At 42.7% G+C, this 20640-nt stretch overlaps 1 protein-coding gene across 1 annotated transcript in view; it reads left to right on the top strand.

The window, feature by feature from the left end:
- The window catches only part of ETNK1 (ethanolamine kinase 1), a 29125-nt gene extending 21645 nt beyond the window's left edge, over positions 1 to 7480 (top strand). The window contains exon 8 of the mRNA XM_084206535.1: positions 717 to 7480. Coding sequence (XP_084062661.1) covers positions 717 to 789 — 73 coding nt within the window. The 3' untranslated portion in view covers positions 790 to 7480. The remainder of the gene's footprint in view (positions 1 to 716) is intronic.
- Positions 7481 to 20640: the final 13160 nt, after the last annotated feature.

The following is a 20640-nucleotide window of genomic DNA, read 5'->3' as shown; positions in this document are numbered from 1 at the left end:
GGTGCAAGACCCACATTTCCAACAGTGAGAGTCAAGGATATAGTACAAAAGAGCTCGATTACTTATTGCATGGAGTATTGGTCCTGGAAGTTGCTATTTTTGTTTTAAAGTGTCTTTCTACCACCCATGAACGTTAAGTTCTATTTCAGGTAGATATCTGTGTCTTTGGCCGTTTTAAAATGGTCTTTCATGGCAACAAGCAGAGGAATTAATTTCTCCATTGGGGACCGAGCAAGGTGATAGAATTAATCATTTTAGCTGGCAGAAGGTCCCACGTGAGGGTTTTTTGCACCGAGCCGGTTTTCTGGGCTGTGTAATGTCATTTTTGTGGGCAAGGCCGATTGCCTGCAGTGCCCGGCAGTGCCCGCTAGAGGGGGTGGCACCACCAGCGATCACATTGTCAGCTTTGGCACTTGTTGGAACCGTGGGGATCCAGTTCCCGGCACTGCACCCGCTGGGCAGTCCTTTGAAACAGGCTCTGCCCTTGGTAATCCTGCAGCTGCATCTCTTTTGCAAGCTGGGATTGGAGGGTGGTGGAGAAGTTCTATTATATCATTGCTCTGTTCCTAATTTCTTCCTTTGGCAGCTGCTAAGGGTCAATTTTGGAAAGAGAGTGCTGGGGTCAGTGGAATTTTGACTAGTCCTACTTAGTATGGCTGTTGTCATGTGAAGTGTTAGCTGTTCCTAACCTGGAATGTCTCTCTCCCTTTGACTAGGTATGCAATTGTTCGGTTTAACCAGTATTTCAAAATGAAACTGGAGGTCATGGCGTTAACTCTTCCTGAGTAATGAAGAGGAGGACTCTTACCAAGTGGATAGACATCCCCTGAATCTTTTCTGAGAACAGATACTGGAAAAAAGCTAAACATTTGTTGAAGTGCTGTAATGCTCACTTGGTGGTTCTTGCTTTATAAATAATGCCTCTAGACAGTCCTTCAATGTTAAATTTATTATGAAGAACATACGTACTGCTGTTGATATAAAACGGATTAGAAACTTGCTAAATCTATAAAAAGTTGTAGAAATGGCAATTTAATCCTTCTTTGTAATTTAACATATGTTGTATGTGAATTATTTATTATACGTTTAACATGATTCCGTTGCTGCTTTCATCAGTTTGTGTTAAAGTTGGGTGCAGACAGTGAAGTTGTTCCAAAGGATTCATTTAACAACTTATTTTATTGAAGTTGCATTCACTTATGCTGAAGAAGACATGTCAGAGACAATTGTTCTTTTAGAGGCCTACGAGCAAAAGGAGTGTCAATAGACTTGTGAGGTCTCTAGTGTGGTATATCTAGGGAGAAGGGTTAGGATGATCTTCATTTCCCCCCTTTTTTTTTAAAGGTAGCTTTCCATAGGATGGTACTTTTATTTTGCACAAGAATCAAGCAGCTTGTTGAAATGATTAGTAACATTTTGATTTTTTTTGGCCCGGATTGGGCTGTAGAAATGTTGAAGTTCTGTGACCACAAGATTCTCTGAGGATATTGTACCACCCGCTGGCGTTGGGCGGACGGCCTGCCATCCCCAGCTTCCCTGGGAAAGCCGCTTGTTTGTTACGTGTACTCTTAGAATCCAAGCACCACTATTCCAAATCTCTCTTCCTTTTTGCAACTTGATTCTGGATTTGAACTCTGCTGTCTCTATCTGTGGTGCTCCAGTGGCAGAACGGACTGTTGGACCCGTGACAGGAGAGCAGAACTCCTGTGGCACTGGGAGCAAGACATAGGTTCACAGCTCCTGTATCGATGATGACTTTCTGCTTTGTCCCCTTCTAACCTTGGACTCTTAAGTCTTAAATGCCTGGCCCTGTAGTTGTGCAAATTCTGGTATGTCTGGTGGTTTTGTTTTTTTTTTTTTATTTTTTTTTCTGTCAGCAAATTGCTTTTCAAAGCCTCCAGTGTGAAGGACATTATGGGAAAGTGTATGACTTTGGCAGTGAGGCTTTGATCATCTCACACATTTTGTTTCTTAAAGCTATTATACCAAGAATGGTCTGGATTACAAAATGTTAACTGAAAAGAAAATGTTTACCTAATGGAACAATGCATAAGTTTGTGTGGAAAAGAGGCTTTAACTGTGAAAGGGAGGGTGGGGTTGTGGGGCAGGAGATGGAAAGGAACCCACAGCAGAAAGCTCAAGCCCAGCAATGTGGTTTGGGGCTAGGCAGACTCTGATGATACTCTGAAAAACTTTGCACTTTGGTCACATAAGTGCCCACGTGTACAAAGTCTGTGCGTGTGCACGAGCGCATGCAAACACAAACTTAGGTGGGGAGTCTGTTGTACAGGCTCCAGCAAAGATATTTATTCAAAATTGCTTTATGGCACACGGCAGTGTGTGTACGTGTGTATGGCATGTACACACGTACATACCCGTGTGCTTTACAAAAGCTTGGAGTGATTCAGGACAAAGAAAACTCATGTGAATGAAAAATCTTCACCAATAAAGACCATTTCCAATGGTATTATGTTGTTTTACAAAAGCACCGTTTAGGATTTTTTTCCTCTTGTTTATATTAATCTCTGAATGTTTTCATTTTATTTTTATTCAGTCAAAACCTTAAAAATCTATACAAATGTGAGAGCTGGGAGTTTTCTTGTAACTTGAAATGAGGTAACCATTTTCATTAGCTGGAGGCTACTATACTGGACAAACTCTCTTTGATTTGAAACAAATAGCTTAAATAGACATTTATCATTTACTTTGTAGCAGTTATCAAGGATGTTGCTAGAGCTCATGAGGGCACTGAAGTCCTTAATCTTCTGTACTTTCTCCCTATGGACTTTACTGACATTTGATGAATAATACCCTGCTGTCTTGTATTTCCTTTAAGTTCAGCAAGAATCTTAGTTCCTTGGAACTAAGATTGTTAAAGATTTTTGAACTCTTTGTTGCTATTTTCTTCCAAGCAATGGCTTTATTTCTGACAGTGTTGCTTTGTATTTATGAAATATTTTGAAAGAAGGCTGTGAAGTTCATTTGGTCTTGGGAAATCCAACAGCTGACAGATCCTAAGTTTCCCAATGGCTGGCAAAACACATTCCCTTTTCAGGTACCAGTACTACTTAGGTTTGGAGTTACTGTAATTTTTGTCAGTAGTATTTTGTTTGTATAGCTCAAGTAGCAATAACTGCAGGAGTGGAAGTTTGCTTCCGCAGAACCAAAGCTTTTCCTGACTGCAGCTCAGTCTCATCCTTGTGGAGTGAATCCTGTGAAAGCACTTTGAAGCAGGTAGCAAACAGTCCCAGCTTTTCCTGAGCCACTTTGAAGGAGCACAACCTGTCACAGGTTACAGTGGTGGACTTTGCAGTACTGGTCAAGGCTTTAAGTTTGCACGTTGGAATTCACTTCAGCACTGCTCTGCATCAGCTTTCTCTCAAGAGGAGTGCAGGTTAAATCCATTTGTGATCAGCTCTGAGGAAATACTGTAAAGCATCTCCCAAAATGCAATGCCAGTTGCCTTGGGCCTTGTTCCACATCCCTTTGAGCCAGTAGCACTCTGATATCCTCGTTTCCTGAGGAATATCTACAGAGGCATTCAGTTGGAAGTAGTAATTTGCATTACAGATGGTAAGGTAGCTTGAAACTGTGAATACAGGACATTCTGAATGTAAGTTAGGTACTAGAAAACATGTACTTGTTTCATTTAATTTATCTTGGTCTCTGTAATAGCAACATGAAGATACTGGAAGGAGGACAAAAAATGACTGAGCTCTAGAAACATCCTGTAATAGTTTTGACTGTGACTTGCCAAGAAGATACTCTGTTGCCTTTGTTAAGCTAAGGGCATGAATGCCAAAATTAATAATTCTTGCTGTAGTTAAAGCTATATTGTAAATATAAAGAGGATCATTAATCTGGGCATTCTTGCAGAAATAGCATCAAGTCAATAGACTGTAGTGGCCTGGTTGCTTTTGTAAAGCAGAATAGTGTGATTTTTTTTCCTTCTCATTTCTTCAGTCAGATCTGGCTAATCCAGACCTAATTTCTTAGGTCACTCAAGCACTAAAGATTTCTGAACGGTCACCAGTCTCCTGTCACATAGTTTTAAATACCTTCATTGACGCTTGTTGATTTGCTTTTGAAAAGGACGCGAAATTTGCATTAACCAGGTCTGACTGTACATGTATATACAACAGTGTAAATAACCATTTGTAAATTAGTGTGAATTGTACTCTATCTTGCATTTATGGACTTGTGTATTGCATTGTATTCTCTCCTATTTTGTAGAAATCTTGTTGTAAAGAAGAAATCTAACTCTGTGTGCGGACTTCTGTTGTTAAATTGATTTATAACGCAGCATAATACTTAACACTTTCATGTTAAGATATCCATTTATAGCCTTGGACACCCAGTGTCTTTTTCCCCCCCATTAGCTTTTTTGAAATCTTGCTCTTGGGAATGATTCTGGGAATGAAGAGATCTATACAGTACTTAGATTAAGAGAAAATCTGTTCTTATAATAGGGCAAACCATGTGTCAGAGGTGTCTGCAGTACCAGTGGGATAGGGAAAGCTGTTAAAATTGTTTCTTTAAACTTCCAAACGTTTCCTATGCATTCTTGAATGCTGTTGACCTCTAAATTAAGGCTGTTGGATTGAAGCACTCCTCAAGTGTGTGCTCCCATGGGGACACTGATTGAGGTAGCTGTGATAGAGTCCCTCAAATGCTTTTGGTGGATGTAGCCTTTTAATAGGATTAGTTGCTAACTTGTAAACGCTTATACTGAATGCCCAAATCACTCAGAGTTCTGTGAATTAATTTACCTCAACGTTAGAACTATAGAGTATTTAAAACTTATAGCTCTTTTCCCTGTGTGTTCCTTCCCCCTCCTCCTTGTGCCCACAATCCTACTTCTTTTAGCATAAACATGAATCCAAAATCTTTCTTTCCATACTTGGCTTATCACTATTTCCTTTTGGACTAAAATGACATTCTGCTTTGTCAGTCATGACTTCTCATCAGATTTTTTTTTTTTTTGTGTAAGAAGTCCCTTTCTGAAGAGGCCTTTAACTTTGGAAACACAGACATAACAAAGGTTAGTTTTTTCCCTGACTGTGTTTCATCACTGTTGCCTTTCGTTGTCTGTTATGAACTCCATGGTGTCCTTCAAACTCTTAGTTTCTTCTTCTCACTGGTGTGTTGAATACCTCAGCTGGAAAGTTCTGGTTTGCAAATCTCGCTCTCCATCTGACAAATTGACCTTGATGCAGTTTGTGCAACCTCTCAGCCTTACCTGTGGTGACACTTGAGGTTACAAAGGTCCTGGGAAGGGAGTTTATCCAAGAAGTGCTAGTCAAGAGGAAGGATGGGCTTGATAAATGTAAGTAAAAGGAAATCACTCACTTGGAATTTCAACTTTTTGTTGTAGCAAGGTATTGAATATGCTTGTTTACTCTCATGGTTTAAGGACAAGAGTAAATTATAAAGGGTAAAGTTTGTTTCAGAATGAAGCTCAGATTTTTCTAAAGCCTTTGGTAGGTAACAGAAACTTTCAAATACTCTTTTGTTACTCGTACCAAAAGAAATCTTAAAATTGGGTAACTTTTTGATGAAATAAAACTTTGTTCCAAACCGCAGTGGCGCTGTGATCTCTTGTTTGGGGTAGTCCCTGTTCTAGTTTGCAGAGCAGGTTGAGCGTGTCTCACGTTTCAGGTGCTTGTGTGTTCCTTGTTTTCATGGTTTTTTGTTATTCGTTGTGTTAAGATTGCTAAACTGCTGCACTTGGCAACTATCTGCTCTCATCTTCCCCACCCAGCAGGTTGTAATCATGGTAGTGGAGCAGAAAGCATTTTTTCAGACCTTAAGGGAATGCAAGGCTGATGTGGAGCAGTCTTGCAGATGATTTTTCTTCCCTCTTTATGACTGTGAGTGGCAAACTGTTTTCAATAGCTGTGAAAGATAGGAAAAACCAAGCCCTCTGAGCTTGTGCAGGGTAGATGTTCTGTTAGCCAGACACAGGATCTTTAGGGAAGGGGCTCTCAACAGTGAGAAATCACACCACTCCAGATGGATGTGTTGGATTAAACCAGACTTTGTGGTTTAGAGACCTTCAGTGGGAAGGGAAATGTGTGAAATGTTTGCACAGGCTCGTTGTAAGGAGGTGCTCCATCCAAGTGAAGTGCTGAGACAGTGGATAAGGCATTGTTTGATTTTAAAATGTTTTTCTTTTTAAGTGACTTTTACAGCTGGTCTGATCTGTAGAGATTATGTAATTAGGAAACCAGTCAGCTTGTGGAGAGAGGGAAGAGACTGTTCAAAAAATCATTTATAAAAAAGGAAGCACCTTTGTAGCTGATAAGTTTGCAATACATTGTGGTTTGGGGTTTTCTGTGTATTTAATAGTGTGGATGGTGCTCTGCACAGAATTCTTTCATAAAGGGTTTTATTACTTTTGGGAAATGTCAGAAAACTCACTGGCATGGCCCTGAATACCACTGGGACCTTAGATGGCCAGACTTGACCAGATGATGAAATTTTTGGTTCGAGGTTTCACGCTCTGTTTCTGCAGCCTTCTGAAGTTGTCAAGCTGCTATCACAGTTCCCTGTGTTGTAGAATTTAGTTCATGGACTTCCCCAATGTCTTTGTTTGGTGTTTGTAGAGAGGTGACACAGAGGGAAGCGTCATGGAAATTGAAAGGAAAACAAATTACTTGAAATCTAGCAAGCAAACTTTGATGCTAAATGCTGACATAACTTCAGGTGCTACACCAGCCTATTTTTGTGGCATCGCAATTGTTTTTCCTCTATTAAGTGGTTTTGGGTTTTTTCCCCACATAGAGACCCGTACAAAATGCAAGATGAAAGAGACCCTGGAAGAGAAATGTAAAAAATGTCGTATAAAATGGATAAAATACTGCATGAACTGGAGAAAAAGTATGTGTTTCTAAATTTTTGGTAGTAGTAATTCCTAAGTGTTATCAGAAAATAAGTGTCCAGCCTTCAGTGTGTGAAAGAGTTCTTTTCTTTTGTAGCAAGTTTCCATATACCATTTTGTATCACAGTGTGGTAGTTATTGCTGCTGTTGGTGCACAAGTGCTTTGGATAGTCTCAGCACTGAGGATGTACCCAATCTTTGAGGTGTGGCTTCAAGCTGGAGCCCCTGGTTCTGAGCCTCTTCACTAAAACCCTTGCAGACACAGGACCACAGCATATGAGGAATATATTCCATTTTGTGTCATTTTCTTTGTTACTGCGGATTTTTCAGTGTTCTTTTAAACACAAGTCCACTCATGTCCTGTGAGTAAACTGAGCTCAGTTTATAAAAGAGCCTTTGTCATCCTCGAGCACTGTCATCCCCCCAAAGAGTCCCCATGCCTCTTGTGTGTTGTGGTGTTTAGGTGCATCATCTATTCATTGGAGTGAATTGTATTTCTTTTGAGCTAAATGTGATTGAAATTATTCTAAGGCCTTCTACCACTGATTAAAGGAAGTAATGTACCTTTCAAAGAGATTTATATTGTGTAAATAATTTCAAAGTGCAACAATAAAGTTGGTTTCTAATGGCGCTGTTGGTATATATTGTGGTGATTTTGCTTTCCCCAGGTTTGAGAACTCTTGGTACAGAATAGTCAAGAGCTCTTAAAGGGTTTCAGCTTGTGTCCAAATGCATACCTCTCCATGGGATTGACAGTGCAGCTAAAAATAAATATTTTGAGCTAGAATTTGCCTTGCACCGAGTTAATTGTTATCAGTTTTGCATGTTCAATAGGCTGAAATTTAACGTGGAAGACAGGAGTTATATGGAATGTGGGTGTCAGGAGGGATCACTGCCAATGAGGTCAAGGAGGAAAGCGTGCAAAGTTAGGACTGCACTGGAGTTCAATTTATGCCTCATAAGTGCTGTTTTACCTCCGGGGGCCCATTTTATAGGCTGATCCGTGATGCTGGAAATAAGCTCTGCATCCAGTGCCAGTGGCACTGGGTTAGATACCTGCTTGTGGATCAGCTGCAATGTGCTCAAGGCCAGGCTCTGAGCAGCCTGGGAGGGTAGAGTGTCCCTGCCCATGGCAGGGAGTTGGAGCTGGATGATCTTCTAGGATTCCTTCAAACCTCCTATGATTTCAATTTCATAGGGACTAGAGTGTGGCTGGGTTTCTGGGGTTACTGTCGCTACTGAATTGCTGCTTAGAGGCCCCCGTGGGTGTTTCTCTGGCATCCACTGCTCAAATCCTCAGAGTGCCACAGGGAGGGCTAAGCTGTGGCTAATCATTGTTCACTGTTGTAGTTGTAGTGGAAAGGAGACCTGTGCTGGTGAATTAATCCAAGGTAACCTGCAATCCTTCTTTTCTTCCCTGAATGAAAATCCTTCATTCCACAGTTTGGCCAGAATGTTCAGAGTAAGCTCAGACTGAGATGGAAGTTGTCCATGGGAAGTAATCAAGAGGTTTTTTGAGGCCAACCCAGAAAATATGGTCCTGAGTAAGTTATTAATTCTTCTTTAGATAAAGAGCATAGTACAGACATAAAATAGGAGGGAAAACAATGGCATGTGTAGTGGATTTCAATGCCTAGGATACTTAAATGTCATCTGTATAAAGTATGCACTCCCAGGAGTTTTCCTGAGTGAATTCAAAATAGCACCTTTAACCTTAATAACAATACAAAGCTGATTTGGGTTATTTAGGATGTATATAGGATTATAGGCTAATATATTTGACATGAATACATTGTCAATAGATACAATGATTATATCTATGTTTCCTTCCCATTCCTCGTTAATATTTCCTACAGCCACTAGGCAGTTTACCCTTACCCCAGTCTCTTGCTGTGCTGTTTAGAATAACATTGCTCATCTGGTTTTTAGATTTTTAGGAGTGTGAAAGGATCACTATAAAACTGTTGAAGTAAAAGTACTCACCTGAGGCCAAAGGTGATGCCTACTTGAAACTATTTTCTGGCTGACCAGGTGTTCCCAACAGCAGGGACCAGGGCTTGGCCAGGGCCCTGCCTTGGCCGGGAGGGTTTCCCATAAAATACCCTACTACCAAGTCTCTGTTCATGTCAGTTGGGGAACATTCTTGAAATGCTACGTAGCTTGCAGATAACTGCCTAAGGTTATGTGAAAGTTTCTAAAGCAGTTGGTTTGGTGTTAAACAGATAGCTTCAGCATGTCACTCATGTATTTTTAGCTAAATAATACTGGTGGTGTCAGCCACATATTGCCCAGGGTCCATCTTGTAAGTCAGCTCTGGCTGAGGCCCGCTGCTCAGACCTCAGCACATCCCCAGGGTGAGTTAGAAGCATGGCTTTTACTTCTCATCCTTCTTTTCTGTGGGCACTTTTCCCCCTGTGCTGTGGGAAATAAAGCAGGATGACAGACTCCAGCACTTACCCGCAGGTGGCAATGGAGCTGCAGGCTGTGTCTCATTGTTGGAGAAGCTTTTTCAAGACAGCTCTTTTCTGTACTGCAGCATGTCATACATTGAGTTAAACAGGAAAAAGGGTATTCTTTTATCTCTCAATGAGTTGCAGCCAAGATCTGTAATTGCCTTGCTCTTAATGTTGCATAACTGTTAGCAAGACTCAAGCCAAGCATTAATGAATTTCATCAGAACTTCATTTTTTAATGAGCATCATTAATCATTAGTCATGCATGCTACAACCTACACTTTTCTAAAGTGGGGCTTTGCCAATCCTGTTGCACTATAACAACAGCAGCATGTCCTCCCCAGATTTTATCAGTGAAGTAACACGAAAAGACTGTGGGGAGAGGGAGACACACAAAACTTTTATTTGACCTTTTAAATAATTAAGCTACTCTCTGAAAGTTGTGCTGAAGCTTGAGCTTGTGAGCAGCTGCTGCTCCGCTTTTCTCTGGGCTGGGGTGACAATGTGAGAGCTCTGAAGTTGCTCTGAGCTGCAGTGTTGATCCAGCCTCTGCACGTGGATTCACTGGGCTCCCCTGGCTCCTAGCACAGAATTCAGTGAAGCTGTGAAGGTAAAACTTAAATTTAAGTTTGGAAAAATGATGTCTAGGGGTCTACTGGCCGGTCTTAACTCTTTTGGGTTGTGCAACAGGTTGTGTTGAGGAGCTACAGGAGGAGCAGTGGGTTCCTGGCTGTCCCAGCACGCCTGTCAGTTCTGATAATGAGCAAATGGCAGTGTTTTATCTGCACCAAACTCTCTCAAGCTTCTTGATGCTTCTTCTGCATAAAACAGAGCTGACTTAATTCACCCACCTCTGCAAGGTCAGCTGCCATGCAGGTGCCAGACTGGTAGAGCTGTAGAGGAAACAAAAGCTTTTCCTTGGTGTGTGTCCTGGGGACTCACAGCTCCTGGCAGGCAGCCAGCCACGGGACAGGAGCAATGGCCCCAGTGAGCCAGGACAGGTTCAGCCTGGACAGCAGGAAGAGTTTCTTCACCGGGGGGTTGTCCAGCCCTGGCATGGGCTGCCAAGGGAAGTGCTGGAGTCATCATCCCTGGAAGTGCTCTAGAGGCAACTCCACGAGGACTTTGTGGTTTACTGAGAAGGAGGAGCTCAGCCAAAAGGGAACTCCATGGTCTTGGAGGTCTTTTCCCACCTCTGTGGTTCTGTGATTCTGTGTCTGACCCAAAAGGTGCAGTCTCTCGCTGCAGTTGCTGACTAGAAGCAAGATTCCAGAAACAGATTAAAGAAAACTAATGAAATTGTCTAATAATTCTGCACAAGGAAAAGCTGTTTTCTGTATCTTATGCACTAGACCAAGAAAATGTTTTACTCTGATCTTGACCTCTGTGAATGCTAATGTTTGTGGTTAAAATGGGAGTTGTCTGAGGTAGAGCTATATTAGGGGGAAGAGTAAAATCATGGGACCACAGAATCATTGAGGTTGGAAAAGACCAAACTTTGACCAACCACCACCTTGTTACCTAAACTAGAGCACTGTGTGCAAGTAATTTCTTAATATATCACAGATAACAATACTAACAATAGTATCAAGGGATATTCATGTATTGAAATATGGGATCTTCATTCACAGGGATCAGCAAGAAGAATGTATTTCCCTGATGGGAAGAGGAGCTACCACTGTGGAGGAGAAAGGCAAGGAAAGATTTATGGGACAGTGGAAAACAGGGATTAATGAAAAGGTGCACTGACATGGGAGACAGTGGAGGGTTTAAAAACAGGGACATGAAATGAGAGGGAGCAGCCAAGATGAGGGGGAGGAGATATTGAAGAGAGTGGCAAGCAGATGCCAGCTCTGGTTCCAGGAGCTGGTTTGCTCTCAGCTGAACCTTTCCCAGAGTGCTTGCTGTTAAGCTAGAGTGAGCAGGGCTTCTGTCTCCCACTCTAACCAGTATCCATCATGTGCATCTTCAATGGAGTTAAAGGAACCAGCTGGCTGGCAAATGTAATTTCCTTGCCATGGGAAACGGTCTGAAATTGCAAAATGTTATCCCACTGTCACATTGTTCTGCAGAGAAACACATGGCATACAATAAATTCATTTCTTCAAATAATTCCATATGTTATTGAATATATAATATTCAAGCCATGGATGGCAGATAAAATCTGACTTGCACTTTCTAGCTGTTGGCTGTATTTTTTTAAATAGAGCAGTAGAAGGACAAGCATCATCTATGTTACAAATGAGCTGATGTGCTTCTTACTTTGTGTGTAAGTATGCCCACACAGGGAGAGAGAAACTCTTCCACCCATGGATATAAGGGTGGAAGAAGCTCAGATTCCCATTTTACATGTAGACAAGAACATAATAGAAATACGAATTGCAAACCCAGTTCTGCACAGTTAGTTTTGTAGCACGAGCAGGAATTAAACACTGATCTATTGATCAAGTTTTAATTTCTCTCCTAATAAAATGGTGCTTGCTGAGAGTGAAATGTTTCTACAGAAATGTTCTGTTTGCTGAAAATATTCTGAGGCCTTGGGCAGTGGAGGAGGCACCAGGGAAGCTCTGAATCAGGAAGTAAAGCAGGTATCTCTCACTCCTCTGTGTCTCCCTGCGTCCAGGGCAATCATTCTAGATCTGCTCTCTTTGTCTGTTCCTGAAATGAAGGTTAAAAGCTCAGTCTCATTCGATTTAGTACCAAAATTTTGAGTTAGAAAGAATTTTGTGAAACCATGTCCAGGACAGTGTTTTTAATCCAATCATCCACTTTCAACAACTGTTGACAGCATTGATAATAAATTCCTGATTTTTGGCATAATTTGATTCAGTTAAAAAATCTTGGCTATCTTCAGATTACTCACCATGTTCAAATAGTTGATGTGTAAACTCCCATAGATTATAAATGTAGTGGATATTTAAAAAAACACTTATTCTGTTCTTCTCTATGACTCAGGTTAGATAATTTTCCCTCTTCTTCTCCTGGGCTGAACCAAAGTAACTTGTGTCTTCAGTAAAGTTTTGATTTAGACATCCTGAAATGATGAGTTTATCATGTTGATAATTACCATGTTTCTACTGTCACCAGTAAAAGAAGTTGCTTCATTTTTCCTCTGAACTTGTCTGCTTTAAACTCCTTTTTAAAACTCTGTCCCTAAAGAACCCCCAGTAACCTTTTATCCTCACTTTCCCTCATCACTTTTCAGTCTTTGATGGGCAAAATAACAGAGGGCTCTGACTGACTTATCCTTTCCTCAGGGATTTTTCCACTCTCCCAGCTGAAGTTGCTGGTGTCAGAGCAAGACTCCACCTTCCTGCACTGGTCTCTCTCAGTATCTTGTTTGCTGCTCCCAGCTTTCCCTCGCTGCTCAGTTGTTTATTCATTAAAACCCCTTGGTCCTGTCCTGACAAGGCAGGATTGTTTGTAGGGCAGGGTCTGGACTTTCCTGGCTTGAAACAGCTGATATTTGAGTCACAGGTCTCCCAAAGAGATCCCATCATACTGTCATGGCCCTGGTCCCTCTGCTGCACTCCTCAGCACCCAGAAACCTTTCAGAAGTGTTTTTGTATTTATTTCAGGATCTCAGGTCAGAATATTAAGTGGCACTGGCCCATAAACTATTCCCTCTCATCGTATAGTTGACTCCCAGTAATAATTCACCACTGACACCTATTTTTTGAGATCTGTGAGTTAGCCAGTTTTTAATTAGAGCTCAGCAAAACAATTCTTCTGTAAAAAGAATTCTGTTTGTCAAAGTCCAAATGTTTTGCAAGAATGTGTCAATTTGCAAGAATTTTGACAAATATTTTTAACAAGGAGAAGTCAAAACATTTCATTTTTACTTTCTTGATTTATTCTAATAATATCAAAACATTTTTTTGATACAAGATAAAATTGTTTTGACTTTATCATGTTTTCATTTCATTTTCTTTCTATATTAAATTATCTTTAACATGTTTCATATTAAATACACCAGCTAACACATCATATTTCACATAAGAGATGCTCAAATGAGATGGATAAACATTATCCAAATGAATTATTGGAAATATGTTCACTGTTCTAAATTAAATTGAAAGCAAATTTTAATGCATTACTGAATTTTGAAGTCACAAGATTTTGCTCTGATTTGGAAACCTTTTCAGCTCCTCTCCACAGCCCTGAATTTTCCACAAGGTAAGTTTGCAATCCTGATCTATTTAACACCCATTCTGCAAACGATAAGCAGTAACAGTGGTTTAGTTGCAATAATAACATTGTTCCACCTACTAAAGTGAGCTCATTTTGTCTCTTCATAAAATTGGAATAATATGTATTTTAAAGTTTTGGTTGTTCTTTTTCTTAATTTTTAGCAATTCAAGTTGCGTTCTCGCAGTTCTTCATCTTGAAGGGTTGTGGTTTAAGAGGTGGAAGCTGTGCTCTCACCCAGTGGAGCTGAAGCTCCCATCCTGACCCTTGGGCCAGTGCTGCTGCCTGGGATCTGAGCAGGAGAGAGTGGCAGAGGCCAGAGCTGGGCCTCTGTCCTGTTCCCCCCTCCCACGATTGGGGGCCCTGCCCTGTTCCCCCCTCCCCAGGATTGGGGGCCCTGCCCTGTTCCCCCTCCCAGGATGGCTCCTCTCACAAACTGGCCCAGGATCCTCACGCAAACAGCACACTGGGCTCTGTCAGCCAACTCACAAATGGAGTGCTGGGCACAACTCTGTCTCTTGCTGCACCTTCTGGCTCCATTATGGGTTCCTCATTTCAGCCTCTGTGCTCCCCTGTCCCTTCCACTGCCCTCCTCCTGCCCCAGCTGCAGCCAGGCTGAGCTTTGCCCATGACAAAGGAACAGTCCCACTGCTGAGCCCTGTGGGGCTGAGCCATCCTGATCTGAGCCAGGCATTGCTGGTGCCCCAGAGCCCCAGTGACCTCTCCTGCCCCTGCACAGCTCTGCAGAGATGGCTGGGAAAAGCTCCTCATGGAACAGCTCTCCTGCCACACAAGAACTTGGAAAAGCACAGTGAGGGGATGAGAAGTAAATCTAGAACCTGCCCCTTGGAGTGGGTGGTTTTATAAATGACCAAGTGGAGTTAGGAGCTGACTGAAGATTTTACACTGCAGAGGAGCTGAAGGCATTGCTCACTAATAAATGTGAGAAGGAAACACTTGCCTGTGTCAAGCTGTGGTGCAAGAGAGCTGCTCTAAAACCAGTAAGTCACAAACAAGTCCCAAAGGAAGCCTTTCCATGGTCGAGCCAGCTGGGGAATGGGCACCTGGAGCAGCCCTGGGAGAAGGAGCTGAGGGCACTGCAGGGTGAGAGGTGCCCTGGCTGTGCCCTGGGAGCCCAAACCCCTGTGCTGGGCTGAGCCTGGGGCTCTGCCCCTCTGCCCTCAGGTGAGATCTCACCTGCAGGGCTGGGCCAGCACAGGAGGAGCTGGAGCTGCTGCAGGAGCCCAGAGCTCACCAGGGTGAGCAGAGGGCTGGAGCAGCTCTGCTGAGAGGAAAGGCTGGCACAGCTGGGGGTGCTCACCTGGGCAGGAGAAGCTTTGGGGTCACCTTGGTGGCCTTGCAGGGCCCAAAGAGAGCTGACAGGAAACATGGAGAGAAACTATTCCCAAGGGGTGACAGGGTAGGAAGGAATGGCCTCAAACTGACAGGGAGTGGGTTTGGATGGGACACTGGGCAGGAATTGTTCCCTGGCAGGGTGGGCAGGCCCTGGCACAGGTGCCCAGAGCAGCTGGGGCTGCCCCTGGATCCCTGGCAGTGCCCAGTGCCAGGCTGGATGGGGCTGGGAGCACCTGGGACAGTGAGAGGTGTCCCTGCCATGGCAGGGCTAGAACAAGATGATCTTTAAGGTCCTTTCCAACACAAATTATTCTGTGATTCCCAGCAAGAGCCTAAACCTGATAGGGTGGGGGCAGCCAGCAGCTCTGTAACGCAACTAAAGGTGGGCACAATATGAAAAGTAAGAAATTATAGTAGAGGTAATAGAAAAATGGTCATGAAAGTCCTCCCCCGCCTTGTGTGTAGAAAAACAACAGCTTGGTCAAAGTGGAAAATTTGATGAAATGGACATTCCTAGGGAAAATGTCTGTTTTCAATTCTGTATCATGCACCAAGACTGAAATCTGTTACTGTTTTGGTTTTCTCAACAAAAAATATTTTCTTTAGTGAGTGTTTGATTTGTTTTTTCTTTAAAAAGAAAAAATTTTATTTCCAAAGTACAATTAAACTTTAAAACTCTTTAATACTAGCCACTAAGTATCCAGCCTGGTGAAATATTTGGCTAAAACATCGTGTATGCTATTTTCAGCTTCAGTAGTTCAGCTTGTACATGTCCAAACCTTTATGGTGTGAAATTTTGGACAAAAGAATATTTAAGAAAAATAATTCATTGCCTACGGTGTCAACATTTTTCATTAAAAGTAACAAACTTTTACCTCAGCTATGGAACTGCTCTCCCTGTGTAGCAGCACCATTATACTCCTAAATATACTTTCTTTATTGTATAGTGGTGATGTTACTGGCAGTGACTAATCTCTCTAGAACTCCAAGTCCTCTCTCCATCTGCAAAGCTGAGATGTCACCTCTGAAGGATAAATAATCTTAACCCAAGCTGCTTTTGAAATACAAAAGCTTACAGTGTTCCTAAAATTTCTGCAGGCTTAGATACTTACATCTAAAGTACCATTAACTCATTAAGTGACTCCTTAATTAAAGTAACAACTCCAAATCAGTAGATCGTCTGTCTCTTATTCTGAGTCATGTTCCAAGTGACAAAAAATTACTGCATTTTCTCTCATTAGCATTGCAGAGCAACAGTAGCAATGACTGACCTGGATGCTCTTTTGCTTCAGGAAGAGAATTTTACTAAACTTTATTCCCCCATGCAAATTCAATAAATCACATTTTTGACCGAGAACCCAACTTTTCCTCAAGGACCTTTAATACCAGTGGTGCGTAAGGAAGATGCTTTGCTTACAGCACTCAGACAGTAAAGAACACTGATAGAACAGGAGAAGTGATGGGATTTGGATTCAGGTGCTTACAGATCCTGAGACAGGAGCTGGGTTTTTGTGGTTAAGGCAGCATATTCAGTGCTGGTAGCAGAATACACGGGCCTAGTGACAAACTGTGCAGTTTATAAATGCAGAGTACCATTTCTTTGGCTCCTCTATCTAAAGAGGACACAGGCTCTGCTTTTCAAACTGAATTTCACAGAACTAGATAAAAAGATGCCTCACAAGATTTCCTGCTTACTTTGTGTCCCAGAGCAATACCTAACAAATTCAAGAAAAGCAAGGAGTGAAAGAGAATTAGGAAAACATTCAACCCAAACAAAACTAGCAGTCATGTAGCAAGAGATACTGAAGAAATATAAGCAGAGAAGTGCAAGCAGGAAGCATTAAACATATGAACTTCTCTATTGCTTGGTTTGTGCTTATCCTCACTGTAACATGACCAGGTATGTGCAATTTTCTTCTTTTATTCAGGAGAAGCTTATCAGGAGAATGCTGTCCAGCAGCCAGGCTTTTACAGCACCGTTCTGTTTATTGCTGCATCAGAGAGGGCCCAGCAGGCAGCCTGTGGAGACCACAGTTATCTGTCAGCTGGATTTTCAGAAACAGTGCTTCTGCTGCCTTCAAGCCTGTTGAACCTGTCCAAGGAGAGCAAAAATGTGTGAGACAGTAATACAGAATTAATTCTAAATAGAAAGTCTGCCAGGTGCTCCCTAAGGCCTCTGGGCAGTGCAGGAGCAGAACTGATATTTTCAGATGGACACCGAAGAGAGGAGTTACAAATCATAGAATCACAGAATGATCTGGGTTGGCTGAGACCTTTAAGATCATCTCATTCCACCCCCCTGCCCTCGGCAGGAACACCTCCCGCTAGACCAGGTTGCTCAGAGCCCCATCCAGCCTGGCCTTGAACACTTCCAGGGATGAGGCAGCCACAACTTGTTGGGGTAAACCCTTTCAGTACCTCCCTACACTCTGAGTAAGGAATTTCTTCCTGACATCTAACCTGAATCTCTCCTCTTTCAGTTTAAAACTCTTCCCCATGTCCTATCACTACCTGCCCTTGTGAAAAGTTGCTCAGAGGACATTTTCAGTTCAGTCCATCTGAAATGTTGATTACACCTGTATGTGAAAGCCTGCAATTGTGAAATGTGCTGAAGAGCAGGGTGGGCACAGCAGCTTGTGGCAGGCAGGGTGCCCCTGCACACCCTGGGTGCTGTGCACAAGAACAACTTGGCCTCACTGTGCTGTCTCCTCAGTAAATGGATTTCACACCCTTCAATGAGAAGACTGATTGCATGTGCCTGAGGTAGTTAAAACCTGGTTTCATCTATAGCTTCCTTGTTTCATGTCTAGCTTTCTCAAACTTTCACCATTTGGACTGGAATTTTCCATGCCAGCCTTGCACCCAAAGGTGATTATGTAAAGATCACTATGATCAAAGAACAGAGGAGGGTTGTATGTTTCCTTGTTTGTTTTTAAGAAGGACTAGATTACTTCTACATTTTTTCATGGATAGCTCTGCTCTCTGGACAAGAACACTGCATTTTGCCTCCAATCCATGCAGACTTCTCTGGATTTAGCTTATTTGCAATTGCTCACTGCTAAAGCTTGTTCAGTGAGATGATGAGTTCAGTGTGCTCTAGGAGAAAATAGGACTGAAACCTGAGGCAGACTGGTTGCCACCCCCAGCCGTCTGCAGGATTTGGACAGGAATCTTCCTTCTACTTAATTTGGGATGTGACCCTGATCAAGCTTTTCAAATTAGTATTTCATTCCTTTCTATAATGTAATCTTCCTCATGGAGTAGAAAAATCTTGGTATAGCTGAGATATAAAAGGCACAGGGCACACCCTACCCAGGGGGAAGAGTAGGTGCAGACAGGAAGTTTTCCCAGCAGACCCTGCAGGGTACAGCCAGCCACCCAGCTGGGTCTAGGGACCCTCCAGTGACAACAGCCTGGGCAGCTACTTTGGGAACACTGGGATGGCAGTAGTGTGCCAGAGCAGACAACATTTTCTGCTTCCTATGAAAATCAAAAAAAGAGTGCAGGAAGGGGGTCTAATGTGTCATAAAACTTTCCCCTCCCCATTGCTCAGGGATGTCTGAGCTGGAGACTTGTGGCTTTGTGTTGCACGGCCCGTAATAGATTTTCCTCCATGAATTTGTCAAACTACATTTTCAACTATACTATACTTTTGGCTTCCAGAATTATCTGTGTTTGAGCTTAATTATGTGCCACATGGAATAGTGCTTCCTCCGCTCATTCCAGTTCTGTTGCAAGATAATTCATTTCGTGTCCTTAGGTCTTAGATACTGAGAAGGAGCCACAAATCTCCCCCTCCTGCCCTTCACTGCAGCCCCCAGTCCACGGAAGATCAGGTTCCCTCTCCTCCAGGCCGGAGAGTCCCAGGGTGCCTCTGTTCCCTGCACAAATGGTGCTCTGAACAGGGATCCAGCTGTTGCTGCATTATTTCTATAAACGCTGGGTCATTTTCACGGGTAACAAACACAAGCACAGTGATTGTCCTTTCTGTCCTCTGCCCTTCCTTCCCCATGGCTCTCTGTGCCTTATTTGCCTTTCCAGCCTCCCTGGAGCAGGGGCTCGCTGTCCCAGTGGGGCTGTGCACAGTGACACCGAACACTTTCTGATAGCTACTGACCCCCTGCCTGAGTGCAGCTCTTGCTTTTCTTGGTGTCCATGTGCTTTTCCTGGCTACCCTATCACCCCCTCACCCAATAACTTTTTCCCCCAGATGGACCTTTGGATGTGTGAGATGCTGCCCATGCCAAGTGGCTGTGCTGGCTTGTGTCAGTCCCAGCGTGGGAGCCGCTCTGGAGTGTTTGGGAGCTCAGCTTGGCTACTGCTGCCTGTAAGAGGTTTCTGCTCTGTGTGCACTCTCATCTTTGAAATTTGTCTCAAATGTTTCCTAAATCCCCACAGTACTAATGAGTTCTTCCTGGTGCTGCCTCCCTCCCAGCTCTCCTCCTGCTCTGCTGAGAAGAGTTTCACAGCTTTATGTATTGTCCCCTTTGAAAAGCATGGCTGTTTATTTGGTGTGTGGTTAGGCTGGAGCTGTTTGCTTTTCAGAGGCACAAATCAGCAAGCTGATTTACACTCCTTGATTGGCTGGTTAAGCTTAGCCAAGATTCAAAACTCAGTCCTGAACAGAACTGAATGTGACATTTTCTTTTCCAGCTGCTTCCCTGAGTTTAAAATGCCACGCGCTTGAGACGGAGAGTCCCAAAATAGAGCTGCTTATTCTAACCCTGGACAAGACACTTTACCAACACAGGGGAAAAATGCATTATTAATAAAATTCCCCTTTCCATCCTTCAGGGTAAACAGGGTGTGTGCCCTCAGGGCTGCTCGGGCAGAGGGAACAAAAGCCCTTGAGCCATGCGTGAAGGAAATATTGTGTCTGAACTCCCTGTTTCTGTTCGGCTGCCCAAATGAAAAAATCACTGGCACTGTAAATTCACAGTAGCATGTACTCCCGACACCTTAGCCCATGGCACGATGGCTGAAAGGAAGGCACTGGGGAACTGCTGGGGTTGGGCTCAGTGCTGAAGATGTCTCCTCCAGGATGTTTATTGTTACTACTGCCATCACATCTCCTTGTGCTAGGACAACAAAGATTTTGTGCTGTGGTCTCCTTTCAAAACAAATAAAAACCAGTACCCATAGAGTTGTTTATATTTTGAGCAACAAAATCTTGGACATTATGGTATTTTTGCTGAAGGAACAGTGTACAAGCTACTGAGCATCTTACAGTTCTTTAACCCGTGTGCAAAACCTACTCCCTGAAAAAATAAAATATTGGTAACAATTAATTCACTGCAGCTGTTTAATTCACTGCAATGTTAAAACTCCTACTCTACTCCACATATTAAGCTGATGGTGTGCTGCTGCTATTGCTAGTTTCCCACATTCCAAAACAATATAACAATCTGTCTTCGTGTTAAGCTCAATAATGGTGTGAGGTTGCCATGACTAGGAGTGATTGTTAATCAGATCTCCTTATTATATATAATTACCTCACTGTCTAAGCAAGCAGCCACACAAAGTAGCTTAATTTTTGTTATATTTAATTCAAATCTGACAGTATTGCAAACTCTCAGAACACTGCAACAAAAGGACTCGGTATTCATAAAGTAATTTGTTGCTAATTTTGTCCAGTACCTTAAAAGGTTGCTGGAACTAGGGGACCACAAAAGAATATACTGCTCTAACTGGGATTTTTATCACTTTCTAAATGACACAGTGAATGTTAGGGAAAAGCTTTGTGATAGTGCCTGAATGGGTATT

The sequence above is a fragment of the Fringilla coelebs genome (genome assembly GCF_963513975.1).
Source record: "Fringilla coelebs genome assembly, chromosome: 5".
In the NCBI taxonomy this organism is placed as follows: domain Eukaryota; kingdom Metazoa; phylum Chordata; class Aves; order Passeriformes; family Fringillidae; genus Fringilla; species Fringilla coelebs.
Note: the sequence above shows the minus strand (reverse complement) of the source record. Positions and strands in the feature narration are given on the sequence as shown.